We start from the raw sequence: 19,335 nt of genomic DNA on the forward strand, positions 1-19,335 counted from the left end.
ATTAACAAAGTTTATGAATTCCGAGCTCGGTTATGTACTATGAAAACGCTTTTCTGTTTTCGTGTCTAGCAAATTTGGTTATTTTTTTTACTTTAAATCATAGTTTTTTCTTGCCTTAACACACTGTCCTTGCATACTTCAGCGTGTATATGCAACGGGTGATGTTTATCCTGAATCTTCTAAACTTCCGAAGGGAGAATATAAACTTCAGCTGTATCTGAGGTGTGTGCTTCATCTTTGATGGTTGCAGTTTGTTTTAAAATTTGAAGAGTATAGTTTGTACAGACTAACCTACAGGCTGAATTGATCTCCTCAACATGTTCGGTTGACAAGTTCCTGTAAACTATTTATTTTTTATGGTTGACAACGTTGTTTCACAGTGCATATTTACGTATTTAGTCGTCTACTCTAAAAGCTAATTGTTTTCACCAGGCATGAAAATGTGCAGCTGCTGGAAAAGTTGAAGCAGCTCATTTTGTTTATCGAAAGAAATGTGGGGGTAAGATTGTAAAATTGTGTCACGTTATACTTTATTTTGAAAAGCTAGATGTGATTTTTCAGATTAACAAAAAAAAAAAAATCATGAAGAGTTTTGCGTGTTTTCTGATGTCAATATATATCATTTTTGCAACCTTAGAATTCATGAAGAGTTGATTTTTTCCATCTAATTTGCTGGTGGTGCAGGAGGTTCGGCTGAACTTACATTCTGAACCAGATGGTCCAGTCACAGGAAATGGTGCCTTTAAGTCCTCTCTTCTAATGCCAGGGTACTTTTTTTGGCTCACTTACCAGTTTAAACTTGTGTGGCTGCTGCGGTGGTTGTTCTCTGGATGTGTTTCTCACCTTATTTATCACCCTGCAGGGTGAAGGAAGCGTTTTATCTGGGCCCACCAACAAAGGACAAGCTACCCAAGGTTTAGTAGATAGTTGACAAGTATAGTTAATTGTTCTGATGCATATATTTCTCAAATGTACACTTTTAATTTCGCCTGCAGAACTCTCCCCAAGGATCTGTGTTGGTGGGAGAAATCTCATATGGGAAACTGTCGTTTGATGATAAAGAAGGGAAGAATCCAAAGGATAATCCTGTATCTTATCCGATATCATATGTGGTTCCACCAAATAAGGTATCTAAAAACTCATTTTTGGTCTTGTTTTCCTGGTAGCATAGGCTTGTGATACTTGACGCAGTAATGCAAGAAAATCTGGCTACAGGAGCTTAATATTTTTGTCTTTAGCCTGATTTAGTTGTTTCCTTGTACTCCATATCATTTAACTTATTTATTTACTTCTTTATTCTACAGCCTGAGGAAGATAAAAAGGCATCTTCTGCTTCAAATTGCTCTAAATCAGTATCAGAACGCTTGGAACAAGAGGTATAATTTGCAGAAGCATGTTTCACATTGGCTCTTAGTCAGCTTTGTGGGTCATTCTATATGTAAATGAATCAAGTACTGTTGGTCAATATTGAGGGGTTTTCTTTACTATTTTTGGAACTGTTTTACGAAGCCACTATCTTTTGTAATCAGGTTCGTGACACAAAGATTAAATTTCTCGGGAGCCTGAAACAAGAAACCGAGGAAGAGCGTTCAGAGTGGAGAAAGTTGTGTGCCTGTCTCAAGGTTTGCCAACTAAAGGCTTTTCTTTTTCGTTTAAGCAATGATTTGTGCCACTTTAAGTTTGAAAGTTTTGAAAAGGGTATGCAAATCTGAAGTACGGTTAGATTAACTTGAGCATTATGTTCCTTGGCAGTCTGAATACCCAAATTATACTCCATTACTAGCTAAGATCCTGGAAGGTTTGCTCTCTCGGTCTGATGCTGGGGACAAAATCAGCCATCACGAAGAGGTAAAGTTTCAAATGAGTTACTATACAAATTGTGCACTACTCTCTCTAATTATACATTAAACAGAATAATCAACTTTAAAACACTGAGCAGCCTCTGACAAACTCTCAAGCGTTTGTAAGATGGTCAGGGAAATAAACATGTAAGCTGAATATCCCTTCGTTTTGTTTTTGCAGATTATAGAAGCTGCAAACGAAGTAGTACGCAGTGTTGACGAAGATGAGTTAGCAAGATTCTTGCAACAAAAAAGTGAACCAGAAGATGAGGAAGCAGAGGTGTGATATTATTTGATTCATTGCGTTTTCTTACAAAGTTGTTTTTTTTAGAGTATTCTCAACTATTTCCTTGCTTTCTTTACGAGTTTGATAACAACACCTACTGTGCTATTTCTGAATTAGATTTTGAAGAAAAAAATGGAAATGACACGTGATCAACTGACTGAGGCACTATACCAGAAAGGGTTAGCCATGGCAAGAATTGAGAATTTGAAGGTAAGACAACCAGTTATCTTACTTATCTCCTGGTTAACTGTTAATTAGTCTATCTGACTAGAAGAGAGAAACATGTTAGTAGTGGTGATTAACTGATTATGCATGTGATAGTTGATGAGTATAGCGTTAGAAGAACTACAAATAGTTGAGAATATAATATCACACAATTGTTAGTAGTGGAAATGACACCGCTCAATTGTCTGCAGGGTGAGAAGGGAGATGAAGGAGAAGAAGAAAGTAGCCCGAAGGATAAATTCGAGGAGAATTTTAAAGAACTGACAAAATGGGTAGACGTGAAATCATCGAAATTCGGTACTCTCACTGTCCTAAGAGAGAAACGGCTCTCACGACGCGGGACTGCGTTGAAGGTAAACACGTTAATCTATCCTTTATACGTACCAAGAAACTGCAAATGATGATGCTCATCTGAAATCACTGATCCACATGACTGATAATGATTTCAGGTACTCGATGAGTTGATCCAAAACGAGAGCGAGATTGCGAATAAGAAACTCTACGAAATGAAACTGGGTCTGCTGGAGGAACTAGGTTGGAGCCATTTGGTAACATATGAGAAACAATGGATGCAGGTTCGTTTCCCTACAAGCTTACCCCTCTTTTAGTAGTTGTTGTTGCTAAAGTGCTTGTTCAATAAAAGCTTGTCCAGAACGTAGTGTGCTAAGTACGTGTCCAATAAAAAGCTTGTCCAGAACATTTAGTTCCTTGTTTTTCTGAAATCCAAACTACTGTTTTACTTTGTAGTCCTTATAAACTGTATGTTCTTGGTCTATATTGTGAAACATTTCACAATTTTTCGGTTGTGAATCAATAAAATTATAGATCAATTTACTATGTGTAAATGTGGAATCTTGCTCCTTCCAATAAAAGTGATCGAGAGATGAACAAGCTTTTTGTTCACGCTTCACATAAAGTATTCATAGCATGATGTCATCATGTATAACAAACTTATGATAATTAATATTATCCGTGCCTTTACCACCGAATTTCTAGTCGTGTATTAAGATGTGTATTCGCGCTGGCTAAGAGATAATATGTGACTAATGTCGATCTCTAAGGAATGATTAAGTAGTAAGAAGAGTCGCATAAAACAGGATCTCCATTAAACAAGCAAGTAACGACGACCAAATACACTCAGATAATGTTTTTGTTTATCAAAATTTCCACTATCGACCAGTCTGGCACCATAATAGAAGACTTTTTGATCCTGTATGTGTTGTTAAGGTTCTTTCTTCTCATTAAAATTTCGATTTCTTTTTTCCCGTCAACTATTGAATTGGTTAGCTTACTTTTACTTTTGAATTTGTATTAATACTTTGCCGTGTCTTATCACGAATTCCTATCTAATTTTCCAATTCAATTAGGTTCGAACTTTTTTTTTTTACTGAACTAATTATTGCACCAAAAGATGTAAGATTACATTTCACCTACTTCCTCTATCATATGTTTGGTAATGTAAAATAATGCAACTCTGTCCCCTTTCATGATATTGTTTGAGTGGAGGGCAATTAGAAATATCAATCTATATCTTCAAACCGTTGACGATAACTGTTTATTGCTAAAAGTTATAATTTGAGTAGAGATGAATCAACAAATGCAGCCTGTTAGAAATAATTGTTTATCGCTAAAAATTATAATTATCTACAATCACGAAGTTTAGTTTGTTGGATGCACCCATTCGAAAACGCTGGTTTTTGGTCCTGAATTGTGGGGTACAAGTTCAATATTCACGGTTCAAAGTTTTTTGCCATATGAGAGACAATTGGATGTGGCGGACTGAAAAATCGTGCATCAAGTTGTACGTCAATTTCTAAGTGGTAAGTTGTGTTGAAACATTTTGATTGTTTCTAGTGATGGAGATTTTCTGCCCCTAATACAGATGTTAATAAGCCATGGATATATAACGTAATGGTAGTTGTTGGCCGGCAAACTAAAGAAGAATTCAAACGCAGCACACCAAACACATGATATTGGGATAGAATGATTACCGAAGCATCATATATTATCTAATTTTATTAAACTTTGTGTGTCTTTATTCTAAGTGTCACTTGAAGGAAATTAAGTGATTCCTTTTTCTTATTCTTACTCTTGATTTTGTAGTTTGTAAATCATGTCTAACTTCTTTCATCTATCTTTAAATCAAAGCAATGCAATTACTCTAATTATATATTTTTGTATTTGCATAAAAAGAGAAAACATATTACTATTTCGTGTGTAGATTGACATCATAAGTAAAGGTTTGAATTTCTCTCTTGTTGGGGCAGATTGATCAGCCATTATTTCTGGTTGTACCAAGTCTATTCTTTTGTTTTTTTTTTGAACAAACTTTGTTCCAAGTCTATTCTAAGATGAATGTCTTGTAGACAAAACAAGCCATTCATTTTCTTTTCTTTTTTGAGTTGTAAAGATAATTCAAATCCAGATAATTGTCTTTTTTTCTTATGAAATGTATAGTATAATGAATCTAAAACACTATTTTGTTTACCATGTTGTTAAACTGGTAGCCTAAGAACAAATTTGTTGTTTTATTTTATATTCGGGCTTTGTAAACAAATCATAGATAATATGTGACTAATCTCTATCTCTAAATAAGAAGAGTGGCATAAAACAGAATCTCCATTAAACAAGCGAGTAACGACTTTCATTACATTCAAATAATTTATTGTTTATCAAAATTTCCACTATTGACCAGTCTGTCACCAGAATAGAAGACTTTTGATCCTGTATTTGTTGTTGTTAGGGTTCTTTCTTCTCATTAATTTTCCATTTCTTTTTTTTCCCAACAATTATATTGGTGCTTTGACAATTGACTATATATTGATTGGTTATCTTACTTTTACTTTTGTAATCCAGTAGTTTGTATTAATACTTTAGTGTCTTATCACGAATTCCTATCTAATTTTTCAATTCAATAAGGTTCGATCATCTTTTTTTTCTTTTAACTAACTAATCGAAGTAAAAATGGAAGACTTTGCACCTAAAGATGTAAGATCTCACCTACTTCCTGAAAGTGCAACAGAGCTATGAAGGTATTAGGTAGCTGAGAAGTGTCTCGGAGGACTGATATGCTAATGTGGAATGACGTGCTAACGTGGAGAAATATTGTGGTTACGATGACAAGATGCGTGAGAAGGAAGGAAGAAGAAATCAAGATATACTCGAAGATATTGAGAGTATATTTGACAAGAGGAGATAAGAGAAGATATTTTCTTAGGGATAAAGAATATTTCCTTTTAGTTAGGATTCACAAAGATCTAGGTTAGAGATCGTTTGTGGGGTTATAAAATGACGAGGGCTAGCCGCAAAAAGAGGGAGCACTCGTGGGATAAAGATTGTGAGATTTGTAAACCTTCAAGCAAATACAAAAAGCTTTGAAGGTGAATGTGTGTGTTATACTCTTTTAGATCTACACAGGTTGTTGTGTTAGATAGATAGGAGAGTGAGCTTTGGTTTCAAGTCTTATAAAAAACGAGGGTTTTTATAAGATTGATTAAAGCGTTTGCTTGGCGCGTTCCAAGTGTGTTTTTTGTATGTTTGTGTTCTCTATACCGTTCCGTAACACTTCCTTCTATCATATGTTTTAGTAATCTTTAAATAATGCAACTCCGCCCCCTTTCATGATCTTGTTTGAGATACACTTTCATTATTGACCACCTTTCTTCGAAAGTAGTGGCGTAGTGCCTTAATGTGTGATATATGTATACGCAGGTGTGTGAAGCACAAAGGCCACTATGAGTTTTGTACATGCGTTAGATTAGATAATACAATTATACAAGGATCATATTGACTCCATTAAAAAGTCCATGATTTGACTGTAAATTATATTTACTCTATTATATTAAAATCTTAAATCCGTATGCGTTCATTAGAAAATTCATAAGATTGCGGCTAAAATTATACTTTGACAAAAATCATAAATGTGACTATTTTAGTATAATTTTAGTTGAAGACTCACCTAATAGTTGAATAATGCTTACATATAGTACGATTCCGTGAATGATTTACCAATCATGTGGCGTCATAAAATTTTTGAGAAAATAAGTAACTACAACTGCAAAAATGCTTAAAAGACATTTTTTTGCTCGAAAACTTTACAACATGATACTCTATATACTTATCTTTGAAACTATTAGGTAAAGGTATAGACGTATATATAGTCATATCAATACTATATGCATCGTATTGCATTATACTATAGGACCTGCAGGACAAATTATTTATAACAAAAACATTTAAATTATAAATTATATTTGTTGGTTAAGTATGTTATAATCATATAATAATTGTTAATTTATTGTTTAAAATTTAAACAATATAATACCGCAATATAATTTATTTTTACATAATATTTATTTAATAAATTTAATTAGATATGTCTATTCTCTAATACCGATAGTGTTGACAAAATAACGAAATGATGTTTTATCCGTGTAACACCAAATTAATGATATTTTAAATTTATATAAATATCGACAAACCCGTCCGTTATATAACTCCATCCTTAGATATTTTAACTTGCGCTATATCATCTTAATTTTTAATATTTATTATTTTGTATTATAAATATTAGCTTGAGTTGATATGTTATTTATTAAGATTGTAACCATTTACATTTTTACAGTATAAGATTGCCGCTTCTTATAAAGTTTAAATATTTATAATACCTAGAATTCTTAAAACGGTTGAATATTTCTCATATTTGAAATTTCGTAAAAGTTTAAATATATTATTAATATTTTAAAGGTCTTATAACTTTTTAAAATGTTAAAATATTTATCATATTTAAACTTAATAAATTTGAAACTTCATAAAAGTTTAAATATTATTAATAATTTTAACATTTTATAAAGTTTAACTTTCTAAAAAATATAAATTAAATATTTATTATATTTAAATTTTTAAAAATCTTTAATAAAGAACCGGAATAAACCAAATAAAACTTTTTTATGTTTGAATACCTGATAAATCAAGATTTTTGTATTATGAATCGTTTTGGTCTTTTTTATAGTATGACTCTGAAGCATTGCCCAACCTTTTTAGGCGATGTGGGATATGTATCTGTATATTGAGTAATATATGTCCATTGTTAAAAATTTGTATTACATCATATGCAGGAAAAAATCACAATTTTAACTAAATGTATTATCCAATAATTCAAGATAATTTAAATATAAATTGAAATGAAAAGGAAACATATATTTATGTTTGAATGAGGTATTTAAATATAAATTGAAATGAAAAGGAAACATATATTTATGTTTGAATGAGGTATTTAAATATAAATTGAAATGAAAAGGAAACATATATTTATGTTTGAATGAGGTAGAAATATTTTCTTACTTTTTTAAATCTTACTTATAATTAAAAACTTTATAAAAACTATATACATTATATATAAAAACTTTTCAAAATGGATTTTTGAGTAAAAGCAAAATACTAGTATAGAAATAATAAGATTCAAAACAATAGTTACCATGTATTCTTTATCTAAAACATTAGCTAGTAGTTATCAAATTAAGCTTCGTCTAAAACAAATTTTTTTTTTTGTTACAGTAGTTTACGGGACACATGTTACTCCTTCGAAAGTCCATGATAGTTTTTTTATGGTCGGAGTCCGAGATGGCTTACGCCTCAGAAAATATTAAAACAGAAAATGATTACTATAATTATTTTCTTGCGCCATCTTTGTTGAATTCATATTTCATAATGCAAGATCATTATAATTACACTTTTGAACCTCTTGAACCATGCATAACCAATTTATACTTTTTTCTTTTGTTACTTGCATTATAATAAAATAAAAACCCAAAATTCTTTAATCCTCAAAACCGAAAACGAAAGTCCTTGAAAACGTGCAGTTTGATACACGAATCTATCTAGAAAAAAAAAGAATAGAAAACGAAACAACAAAGTTTGACTAGTCCTAAGATTCTTAAAGACTTTAAGATCACCGGCACTAGTCAACGATTCAATCTAAGATTCTTAAAGACTTTTAAGATCACCGGCACTAGTCCTACTTCTACGAATATGGTTACTACTCTAGCTCATGCCCAGCCCATCGTCTTGGCTGTGACCTGTGGCCGTGTTAGGTTCCACCGTCGTTCCCTTCCCCAATTACACAAGTCAATTAGTCAACTCTTATATCATTCGTTACATAATCCAAAATTTACTCACGAGAGTCATTGTTGGTTAAACTACTACTACTACTACTACTACAAAAAAACAAAAAAATAAAAAAATAAAAAAAAAAATCCTCAATTTCCGCAATAAAATTCAATATCAGGTAGCTACATCCAACAATCAACGGTTTTATAATTTCTGTGTTTATCATCAATACCACCAACCCCCTTTTAAAAGCTTTTCACATCATGAACAAAGAATCTTAGAATAGAGTTCCGTGAATACAATAGTATAAAATATTCCAAATAATCATATTCTCATCACTAAACATTATTGGCTAATTCAAAATCAAACCTTTTCATTTGATTAATTAATATAAAAAGCTAAATGTTTTCATCACTGTGCCTTACTAGGCAAGGTAGGTATACTTTGTTCATTCCTGAAGAAATTCTCTGGATCAACCTCGGTTTTAATCTTCACTAATCGATCAAAGTTCTCTCCAAAGTACTTCCTTCCATACACCTCTCCTTCCTTGTAACTATTCTTCCCGTGATCGTTCACACCGATATCCACATCCCGGTAGTTCAAGTAAGCGTTTCTAGGATTCTTGCTCACAAACTCGGTCATGAAACTGTATAGAACCTTAGCCTGATTCAAGAATCCCTTCTCTATCGTCGCAGAGTTTTCCTTCCAGTTCACCGAGTACTGAATCTTGAAAAGCTTCTTTCGATGCGGAAACGGTGTCGCGTCAACCGCAACCTCAGCCATTTTCCCACCATACGGGTTAAAAACAAGCCCTATTTTCCCTAACTCGATCATCTTCTTGAACAAAGACTCAATCCCATCTCTAGGAATCTCACTCGCAACATAATCCGATTTCCTCTTCCCGAAACTCGCAGTATCGAGTTCCCGATCAAGAAGCACCTTAGGATTAGTCTTAGTTGCATTCTCATCGTTATCCCACCATAAAACAGATTGAATCCAAGTCATCTCCTGACAACTCTCCTTCTTCAATCCCAATTCAGGAAACTCCTTAGCAAGCAACGCAACAACTTCGTCTGCTCTGCCTAAAAACAGAGCAACCACAGTAGCTCTCACAGTTTTCACCTTATTCCTCGTCACTGGTTGAATCAACATCCTCATAAACAGACTCGGATCCGTCTTCGGACCCACGGATTGCCATTTATAAACCATATCCACAGCTCCTGAATCCATATACTGCTCCACTCTAAAAACCGTTACAGTTTCTGGTACAGGAACGAGCTTGACCTTGTATCCCAATACAACTCCGAAGCTAGCTCCTCCTCCTCCGCAAATCGCCCAAAACAAATCCTCACCCATCGCTTTCCGATCCAAAATCTGACCTTTAACATCTACGATCTTAGCATCCTCAACGTAATCCACAGACAATCCAAATTTTCTCACCATGTTACCGTAACCAGCGCCGCTGATATGCCCACCGACACCAACCGTGGGACAAACTCCGGCGGGAAAGCCATGAACTTTGCTTTTCCCCCAAATTCCGTGATAAACTTCTCCTAGAGTTGCTCCGGCGGAGATCCACGCCGATTGATCGGCGATGTCGACGGAGACGTCTCGTAGATTCGACATGTCGAGGATGAAAAAGGGTTTGTCAGAGATGTAAGATAGACCATCGTAATCATGGCCGCCACTTCGGATTTTGACGAGGAAATTTAGGGTTTTTGAGCAAACGACGGCGGCGCTGACGTGGCTCTCGGAGCGAGGAGTGACGATGATCGTGGGTTTTGGAGTAGAGGAGGTGTTGAACCTCGCATTGCGGATGTAAGCACGGAGGACGGAGGAGTAAGAAGGGTTTGTCTGAGAGAAGACGTTGTCAGTGATTTGGGTTTGTGGGGACTTCGTCTTGTCGGAGAAACATTGAACGAATGATTCGTAGATAGAGTCAGACGACGGAGGTGCAGCGAACATGGACAAAGGGAGAGATACGAGGAAGATGACACAAAAAAGGACAGAGACAAAGGTTTGTTCTTTAATCATCATCATCCTTGTAATGAGAGAGAGAGAGAGAGAGATTCGTTGCTGCTTCTCTGTTCTGTCTGTACTTTTATAACCGCTAAGCAGTAGAGATAATGTTTTTTTTCCTTTAATCATTTTAATTACAATATGACAATATCTATACTTTTTGCCTTTTGGGGTATATATTATCTTGATCACAATGGTATAACAATATAATTATAGTATTGTTTTATGGGTTGTTAATTTTGAGTTATTTTAATCAATGGTCAACATTTGTCAAAGACTCAAAGGTCGTAGTGATTAGGAACTGCAGAGGAAAGTATCAAATGAGGCCTAAATCAAATCAGATCAAACTAGATTATCTTCTTTATCTTGATTTGATTTCACAAATTTCATTGCTTTTTTAGTGAGCTAAATTTCCATTTAAATACAGAAACAAATTTAATTTGTATATGACAATATACCGCAAATTAACACATTTCCTAAATTTTGAAAACTTTTTTTAAGATATGTACTTGGTTAATTCCTAAAATAATCTATATTAATATTTTGATTAAACTTTTCATTGTTCTTCATATTATGGCAAAATCTTCAAGGCTATGTTCATCTTACCAATCCACAGAAGATTTGGCTAATATAAGTTGACATAAAAGTTACATTAAAAAATAATTATATAAAAAGCATATAACAATTAAATCAAAAAGTTTATTTAACCCACTCGTAACACTTTACTGTAGCTGTAAAAAAAAAAAAAAAAAAAAACACTTCCACTGTATGAAATCTGTTTCTCACGAAAATTTTAAATCTTTCAAATGCATTCAACTTCAGATAAAGATCTGAAAAGATTGAGGCTCTGTTCATCTTATGAAGAGATATCATCACTCAACCAACACAAAACACAAGAAAAAGCAATCTCACGATTCTAGAAGACGTGTAAGACCACCGTAGCAGCTACGGTGGCTCTTCCAGCTCGTGACCACCGTCTTGCCGTTCCCGGCGCAGGCAACAACGTTCCCTTTGCATCTGCGACCAAATCAGGTCCAAAAGTCAACACTATCCATTTCGTTACACAAAATTGCAGGTCACAAGAAAGAATCATCCTCAACTACTCCAAACCAAACCATCAAGTTTTCACAATCATGGCCTTAAATCTGAATAGCATGGCAACAATCACTGGTTTGAAATTCACCAGAACTTAACTTATTACATAGGCTTGTTGTAGAGTTCCATGAACAAAGAAACTATACAATCTACAATATCCAACCAAAACCATGTATTCTATATGTGCTTAACTATAAAATTACATTAAAGCAAATCCAATGTTTATATCAAATGATAAGTGATCGATCTTTTATGCCTTACTTGGCAAGGTAGGTATACTCTGTTCATTCCTGAAGAAATTCCCGGGATCAACCGCGGTTTTAATCTTCACTAATCGATCAAAGTTCACTCCGAAATACTTCTTTCCATACACCTCTCCTTCCTTGTAACTATTCTTCCCATGATCGTTCACACCAATATCCACATCCCTGTAGTTCAAGTAAGCACTCCTAGGGTTCTTGCTCACAAAACCAGTCATGAATCTGTAAAGCACTTTAGCCTGATTCAAGTATCCCTTCTCTATCGCCGGAGAGTTTTCTTTCCAGTTCACAGAGTACTGAATCTTGAAAAGCTTCTTACGGTGAGGAAACGGCGTCGCGGTAACCGGAACCTCCGCCATTTGACCTCCATAGGGATTAAAAACAAGCCCTATTTTCCCTAACTCGATCATCTTCTTGAAGAGAGACTCAATCCCTTTCTTTGGAATCGCAGTCGCGACGTAATCCGACTTCCTCTTCCCGAAACTAGACGAATCAAGATTCCTATCAAGAAACACTTTAGGATCAACCTGAGTCGCGTTAAGACGGTTATCCCACCATAAAGCAGACTGAAACCAAGTCATCTCCGTACAGTTCTCCTTCTTCAAACCCAATTCAGGAAACTCCTTACGAAGCAACGAAACAACTTCGTCTGCTCTGCCTAAGAACAGAGCAACCACAGAGGCTCTCACAGTCTTCACCTTATTCCTCGTCACGGGTTGAATCAACATCCTCATAAACAGATTCGGATCCGTCTTGGGAGCCACGGATTGCCATTTGTAAACCATGTCCACAGCTCCTGAGTTCATGTACTGCTCCACTCTAAAAACAGTAACGGTCGATGGTACAGGAACGAGTTTAACCTTGTATCCCAAAACGACGCCGTAGCTACCTCCTCCTCCACCGGAGATAGCCCAGAAAAGATCCTCACCCATGGCTTTCCGATCCAAAACCCGACCATTTACATCGACGATCTTCGCGTCCTCTATGTAATCCACAGTTAATCCAAATTTTCTCACCATGTTACCGTAACCGCCGCCGCTTACATGACCACCAACACCAACCGTCGGACAAACTCCGGCGGGGAAGCCACGGACTCTGCTTTTCTCCCAAATCCGATAGTAAACCTCACCGAGAGTGGCTCCGGCGGAGATCCAAGCCGAGTTCGCGGCGATATCGACGGAGACGTCGCGGAGGTTGGACATGTCGAGGATGAAAAAGGGTTTATCGGAGATGTAAGAGAGACCATCGTAATCGTGGCCGCCGCTTCGGATTTTGAGGAGGAAATTTAGGGTTTTTGAGCAGAGGACGGCGGCGCTGACGTGGCTCTCGGAGCGAGGAGTGACGATGATCATGGGTTTCGGAGTGGAAGAAGTGTTGAACCTCGCATTTCGGATGTAAGCGCGGAGGACGGAGGAGAAAGCAGGGCTGCTCTGCGAGAAGACATTGTCGGTGATTTGGGACTGCGGTGATTTCGTCTTCTCTGAGAAACACTTGAGGAATGAGGTGTGGACGGAGTTCGATTGAGAGAGAGATGAGAGAGGGAGAGAGAAGAAGAGGAGGAAGAAGAAGAAGAAGAAGAAGAGAGGGACAGAGACAAAGGTTCGTGGAGGATGTGTCGTGAGCATCTTGTCTTAAAAAATGGGATCTTTTCTCTTTTTTGGGTCTCGAGTCGTGTTCCTCTGTTCTATGCACTTATCTAGTTTATTTATAACCGTAGCGAGAAGATATGTCTTGTTTCTTTTTTTTGTTCGTTATATTAACAAAAGATATTAGTGGGGGGATTAGGGGATGATTAGTGATTACAGAGATTTCGTTTTATAACAAAACAAAAAGAAAGGTTCTACGTAAATCATCCAACCCGCCTTAATGCTCTCCTAAATAAATGTAACAAAGAAAACAGTTCTTTTAACAATACAATGATACTAAACAAGAAAAATTAAATATTCCAAATTTCCCATTTAAAATAATAAATACACATATTTAGTCTAGAAACAAAAAAAAAAAAAAAACTCAAATGTATCTGAAATTTCATCCAGTTCATTGACATTTGACATTTATGTTCATTTGAGTCACTATAGTATTTGAAGTTATCGACATTTATTAGTACAAGATTAGTTACGGACAAAGTTTTTCTTCAATAATTAACTCAAATAATCTCCGTTATTTATAATTTACGAGTTACTTTATTACTAGTATAAGTTACGGGTTACTTAACCGATTGAAACGTTTATACAATTACACTAATCAACCGAAGCAAATATTAATGAGTTGAAAAAATATGAGTTACAAATCATATGAACGCAGTTTTGAAAACGAACACAGATTTGGTCTAGAAGCAAATAATCATTTAGCCGTTTCATTTTGTTTCATTTATTTTTTATTTTGGTTTTAATGTGTGTTCGATGTTTTAGTCAATGGTCGTAGCATTCATTGGTCGGTGTCGGGTAATATAATCCAATTGGGGTTTGTGGGACTAGTGGATGATGATACGAAGCAAGAAAAGTTGAAGGAGAAGACCTTTAATACGCGCATTGTTTTATAACGAAGCTTCGATTCAGTCTTTTGCGATTTTTTGTTTGTTCAATTCGTTTCAATTTTTAACTTAAATAAAATTGTAGGCTCTAAGATTCTTTCATTTTGTATTTTTGTTTATAGTCAGTATATAGTATTGTTTGGTTTGTCACTATGTATCCCCTCTATAACAACAAAAATGATCATGCGTATGGGAAAAAAATTGACTAGACATTCTGAAATACCATCAATTATTTTTTCCAACAACCATCAAAATGAGAGAGACGCGTTACAACTTTTGTATTACGCACTAAAATGAAATATATTCGTTTGTACATTGGAGTTTTGTGCACTCATTTACTTTGTCATCTTTGATGCTTCTAACTTTTCAAGTCGTACCCATGTTAAAGAACAAAGTCAACTTAATTCTGTTACGACTTAAAAAAAGCTCCGGTGGACGGACATAAAATAAAAAATGATTTCTCATAGGAACCATATATACTAATATTATTTTGTTTGAATGGAAAACTATAGTTGCGTAGATAAAGGTGTTTATTATGTTGACGGTTCTATAGCCTAGTATTCAGAATGACTACAAACCATAACATCAAAATTAAATTATTTGGTGCTATTACATTTGAATTTTATAAATTTTCAGTTGAAATAAACACCTTTATAAATTTCAACTGAAATTTTAAAAATTCAAATGTAATAGCACCAAATAATTTAATTTTGATGTTATGTTTTGTAGTCATTCTGAATATACTATTAATTAAGAATTTGCATGAACCATCAAAATCAGAGATAGCACTCAATAAATGTTTTTGACTAGTACTAATTTGATTACATTGTAAATTGTAGTTTTAATTTGTCCACTCGCTTCGTTTTCTTTCTTTTATGTTTATGACTTTTAAGTCTTCTTCTTTTGGGTAAAAAAGGCCTCTTCCGCTAAGAATTTTAAAAGCATAAGATATACAATATTTTTTTACGAAACTATTGTTAAAAAAAAAAAAAAGAAGAAGAGAAATGGTAAATTTTCTTTAGATAAGATGCATACTTTGTTGCTGCTATAATAATATTAAGGATACGTACAAGATACACATCCATTCTGGTGCAATTTTCAACATAAATAAATTTGAGATTTACAGATCATGTGGATCATGGGCAAACGTTAATTAACGATATAAAACATAAACCCTTTCTAAAACCTGTAAAACTAAGGATTCAGTTGAAATATATAGAGAAAAAATGATAAAGTTCAACTTTAAGGTTCGCTATGATAAATTAAAGCAACCAAATTTTTTATTATTATTATGTTTTGTCATTAATGTTGAAAGTGAAAGGGTTTTATTTGTGTGGCTTACATTTTCATACGTTGTGAGTTAATAAGCATGCGTTCATGAATTCAATCCACGATCACGTGTTTTTCTTCGTTTTTCGTTTACTTCGCTTATGCTGAAAAGTAACATTTCGTATACAGATATATTTTTGGTTTATTGTTACATTTCATATTTGAATTGCAAGAAGTTCATAATTAACGATAAGACAAAGAATTTATTTTATTTATTAGTATATTCTTTTTGTATAGGCATTGTTAAAAAGGTTTTTAAAAACATTTGATTATTTTAGAAAGTTTTATTTGTATTGCATCATCATGTTATGAATAATGCACGAACTGAAACTGTGGTACGTGTTTTGAAATATTCGGATGTCTAGCAAATTAACTAGTAGTTTAGATTCCTTTAAGATCACATATTCAAATAGACGCAAAACGAATTTGAATGAATAATTTTTAGAAGCATAACAGTTATTTAACGAGATCGAATAAATAATTAAATCACAGATTAATCCTTAAAAATTGAAACTTTGATTAGCTCCTTCACTCCTTCAGTCTCCTTGTATTATTCTTCATCAGCTATGCGTCAACTACATGACCATTGACCACTATGGCGAATGCTTCCGACATCAATGCCTGTTGTTGCTTCTATCAGATTATTTCACGTGCAAGAGACCATTACGCCTTCTCGAAGTACGTGATCAAAAGCTTCTTCCGCTACCAAGTAAATTAAGTATACGTTTCTAAAAACTAAAAACTTGCCCGTTACCGATTACATCACATTGTTTCCGTACGTCTTACCCATTAACTGTTCATCTTCAGTATCCTTGTACCATATCATTATCTTAACTTAAACCTGGTTGCTTCCTCTTGAAGAAAACTAATGCTGTTCTGTTCTTTTCAGAGTTTTCTAACAAATTCTTAAAGATATCTTGTTCCACACGTTAATGTGTTTGCCTGTTTGGATGGATAAAACGAGCTATACATTAATCCTTATTTTATAACGAGAAATTTATCTTTATTGGAACCTAAACTTGACAATATCACATTTCAAATATACCTAAGCACGTAACCAAGCCTACACTTCACTCTACTACACTAGGCTCTAGCTCTCTGATTTTAGCACAAGATATCAATATCTTTACTCTTTATAACACTCTGACTCTTTCAAATAACTTCAACAGACCTAAAAGGAGGAATACTCTGTTCATCACAGAAGAAATCACAAGGATCAACACTTGTCTTAACTCTCACCAGCCTCTCAAAATTGTTCTTAAAATACTTCACTCCCCAACTCTTCCCTTCCTCATACTTACTCCTCTTACCTCCAACGTACATCCCCAAATCAAGATCCCTCAGATTTATATAAGCTCCTCTCGGAGACTTTGCCACAAACTCACTCATATCATCGTAAACTCCCTCCACCCATCTCATATACTTCCCTTTCTCATCTCCTCTCCAGTAATTCAAGTACTGAATCTCATAGATATTACCCTTTCGATGCGGAAACGGTGTTTCGTAATCTGCAATCTCATTCATCCTACCACCAAACGGAGTGAAGATTAGCTGAGCTAGCTCTGCTTCCGGTTCTTGCATCCGTCTCCACAGCTTAGAAACAGCGTTTCCAGGCATCGGTTCTTGAGCAAAATCAGATTTAGCCTTGAAAGCTAGTGACCCTCGTGTGCGTTTACTAAGAACATCGATAGGTTCTTCACCTAACTCAGCAAACCAAACCACAGACTCAATCCAACTCATCTCTTTACAATCATCTTCCTCCAAACCCAACTCAGGAAACTCCCGGTTTACCAATCGCAACAGACTCTTAACCGGACCAAGATACAGACCCGGAAACGAAGCTCGAACCATGTTCTTGTATCTCTGCAACATAACTCGTATGAATAAATCATCAGACACTTTATCAGACACGAACTGCCAACGATGAATGATCTTTAAAGCACTCTGTTCTGAGAATTCCGTGACGTTGAAGACAGTTACTGTTGATGGTACATCTACTAAACCTATCTTCCATGAAAGGACAACGCAAAAGCTTGATCCACCACCTCCACGAATCGCCCAGAAGAAGTCTTCACCCATCTCTCGTCTTTCAAGAACCATCCCTCGTGCGTCGACCACACGTGCGTCGATCACGTGATCGGCTGCTAAACCGTGTTTTCTCAGTAGAGTACCGTATCCTCCGCCGCTGAAGTGTCCTCCAACGCCGACGGTGGGACAAACTCCGGCGGGGAACGCTAAAGTTTGATTCTTTTTACCGATTTCGTAGTATAGTTCACCGATGGTGGCTCCGGTTTGGACCCAAACCGAGCGGTTATCAACGTCGATTGTGATAGACCGGAGGTTTCTCAAATCGAGGATTATGAATGGTTTGTGTGTAAGGTAAGAGAGGCCTTCGTAATCGTGTCCTCCGCTTCTTGTTCTGATGTGGATACCGAACCGGCGTGCGCATTTAACCGCTGATTGAACATCGGAAGGTTGAACCGGAGTTAGGATTAAAACCGGTTTAGGTGTATGAGGAGCAGAGAATCTTGGGTTCTGTATTGATGAAGCTAAGACTGAGGAGAAAGAAGTGTCGTTTGGTCTGTGTATGACTTTGGAGACGATGTTGGAGTCGTTTAACCGGAGAGAGAGACATTGGAGAAAACCGGATTGATTAGACCGGTTAGCTGAAACATGATGAGATATTGATAGAAGTATGAAGATCAGTATAGAACTAAAGAAGCTGTGGAGTTTCATTTTATTTTCTGTAACAATGGAGTTTGGTTTCTAGGTAGAAGTGTGTTCTTAATTTAGACAGAAGCTAGCAGACAAAATATTTACTAATTTTAAATAAGTTTTTGGTGGAGAAATTGAAAGGTGAAAACATTTGTTGTTGATTTGGTACAGTAGGCTATAGCATGATATATGAAAAGTTGTGGATAGATAGAATCACACGTCTTGATCCAAGTAATACTAGATGGATGTGATGATTGAATGGCATTTGTCATGCTGATGCACCAGTCGTAAAAAAGCTGAATCATTGAGTTGGATACTATTTTGGATTGATGCGAGGAGAAAAGGTTAGGTTAATTAATGGTCATGTTCCTATCTATTTATTCATATTAATTTAATATATTGCATTTTCGTTCATATTGTAAAGGTTGAGATAGAAAACATAGACTTGCTAAATGCAAAATAAGATAATTGTATAACTATGATTTTGTTAAATTTAAGCTGGAGATAAGAATAAAATAATGATGAAAATCCAATTTATAATATATTGGTACATATATATATATATATATATATATATATATAGTCACAGCAGCAAAGATTTTGTTATAATTTATTTTGGTATTTTTTATTTTAAAATATTTCGAAACTCGGTAATTTAAGTATTATTTTCATTGATTTTTTTTAATATGAATATTTACTTACCAAATTTTTTATTTTAATATGGAAAAGCATATTTATTAGATTTTTATTTTTTTTTTGTCAAAATTATAAGATATACTTATTTTAATATTTCCATATTAATATTTATGTTATATTGTCTTGGGGAAAAAGCTATAAATACACAAAGACTAAAAGAGTCTTTACGCCGTTTTCTGTTTCGCTGTGTTCGTCCCTCTCTCTCTCTCTCTCGGTCTCAGGTAAAGC

At 34.9% G+C, this 19,335-nt stretch overlaps 4 protein-coding genes across 4 annotated transcripts in view; 1 reads left to right on the forward strand and 3 right to left on the reverse strand.

Annotated features, from left to right (window-relative positions):
* Window positions 1–3,197, forward strand: part of LOC109124484 (tripeptidyl-peptidase 2) — a 10,415-nt gene extending 7,218 nt beyond the window's left edge. The window contains exons 23-34 of the mRNA XM_010435964.2: window positions 143–222; window positions 433–499; window positions 685–767; window positions 863–914; window positions 996–1,127; window positions 1,305–1,376; window positions 1,530–1,622; window positions 1,753–1,848; window positions 2,023–2,121; window positions 2,245–2,337; window positions 2,544–2,705; window positions 2,802–3,197. Coding sequence (XP_010434266.1) covers window positions 143–222; window positions 433–499; window positions 685–767; window positions 863–914; window positions 996–1,127; window positions 1,305–1,376; window positions 1,530–1,622; window positions 1,753–1,848; window positions 2,023–2,121; window positions 2,245–2,337; window positions 2,544–2,705; window positions 2,802–2,960 — 1,188 coding nt within the window. The 3' untranslated portion in view covers window positions 2,961–3,197. The remainder of the gene's footprint in view (window positions 1–142; window positions 223–432; window positions 500–684; window positions 768–862; window positions 915–995; window positions 1,128–1,304; window positions 1,377–1,529; window positions 1,623–1,752; window positions 1,849–2,022; window positions 2,122–2,244; window positions 2,338–2,543; window positions 2,706–2,801) is intronic.
* LOC104718256 (reticuline oxidase-like protein) lies at window positions 8,720–10,576 on the reverse strand. Its single transcript, XM_010435965.1, has one exon. It carries the CDS (start codon window positions 10,498–10,500, stop codon window positions 8,872–8,874), a length of 1,629 nt encoding a protein of 542 aa, XP_010434267.1. The 5' UTR covers window positions 10,501–10,576; the 3' UTR covers window positions 8,720–8,871.
* Window positions 11,245–13,535, reverse strand: LOC104718257 (reticuline oxidase-like protein). The gene is made up of 2 exons (XM_010435967.2): window positions 11,836–13,535; window positions 11,245–11,496 (listed from the first exon to the last, which is right to left on the reverse strand). Exons 1-2 carry the CDS (start codon window positions 13,457–13,459, stop codon window positions 11,396–11,398), a joined length of 1,725 nt encoding a protein of 574 aa, XP_010434269.1. The 5' UTR covers window positions 13,460–13,535; the 3' UTR covers window positions 11,245–11,395.
* On the reverse strand, window positions 16,588–18,558 carry LOC104718258 (tetrahydrocannabinolic acid synthase-like). The gene has a single exon (XM_010435968.2). It carries the CDS (start codon window positions 18,430–18,432, stop codon window positions 16,849–16,851), a length of 1,584 nt encoding a protein of 527 aa, XP_010434270.1. The 5' UTR covers window positions 18,433–18,558; the 3' UTR covers window positions 16,588–16,848.

This window comes from Camelina sativa, chromosome 10 (genome assembly GCF_000633955.1).
Source record: "Camelina sativa cultivar DH55 chromosome 10, Cs, whole genome shotgun sequence".
Lineage (NCBI taxonomy): Eukaryota > Viridiplantae > Streptophyta > Magnoliopsida > Brassicales > Brassicaceae > Camelina > Camelina sativa.

Excerpts from the sequence above, each read along its gene's own strand:
- LOC104718256 (XM_010435965.1), bottom strand. The coding sequence starts at position 10,500 with ATGATGATGATTAAAGAACAAACCTTTGTCTCTGTCCTTTTTTGTGTC.
- LOC104718257 (XM_010435967.2), bottom strand. The coding sequence starts at position 13,459 with ATGCTCACGACACATCCTCCACGAACCTTTGTCTCTGTCCCTCTCTTC. Across the intron at positions 11,497-11,835 it reads GAGTATACCTACCTTGCCAA|ATGCAAAGGGAACGTTGTTG; the intron begins GTAAGGCATAAA and ends ATTTGGTCGCAG.
- LOC104718258 (XM_010435968.2), bottom strand. The coding sequence starts at position 18,432 with ATGAAACTCCACAGCTTCTTTAGTTCTATACTGATCTTCATACTTCTA.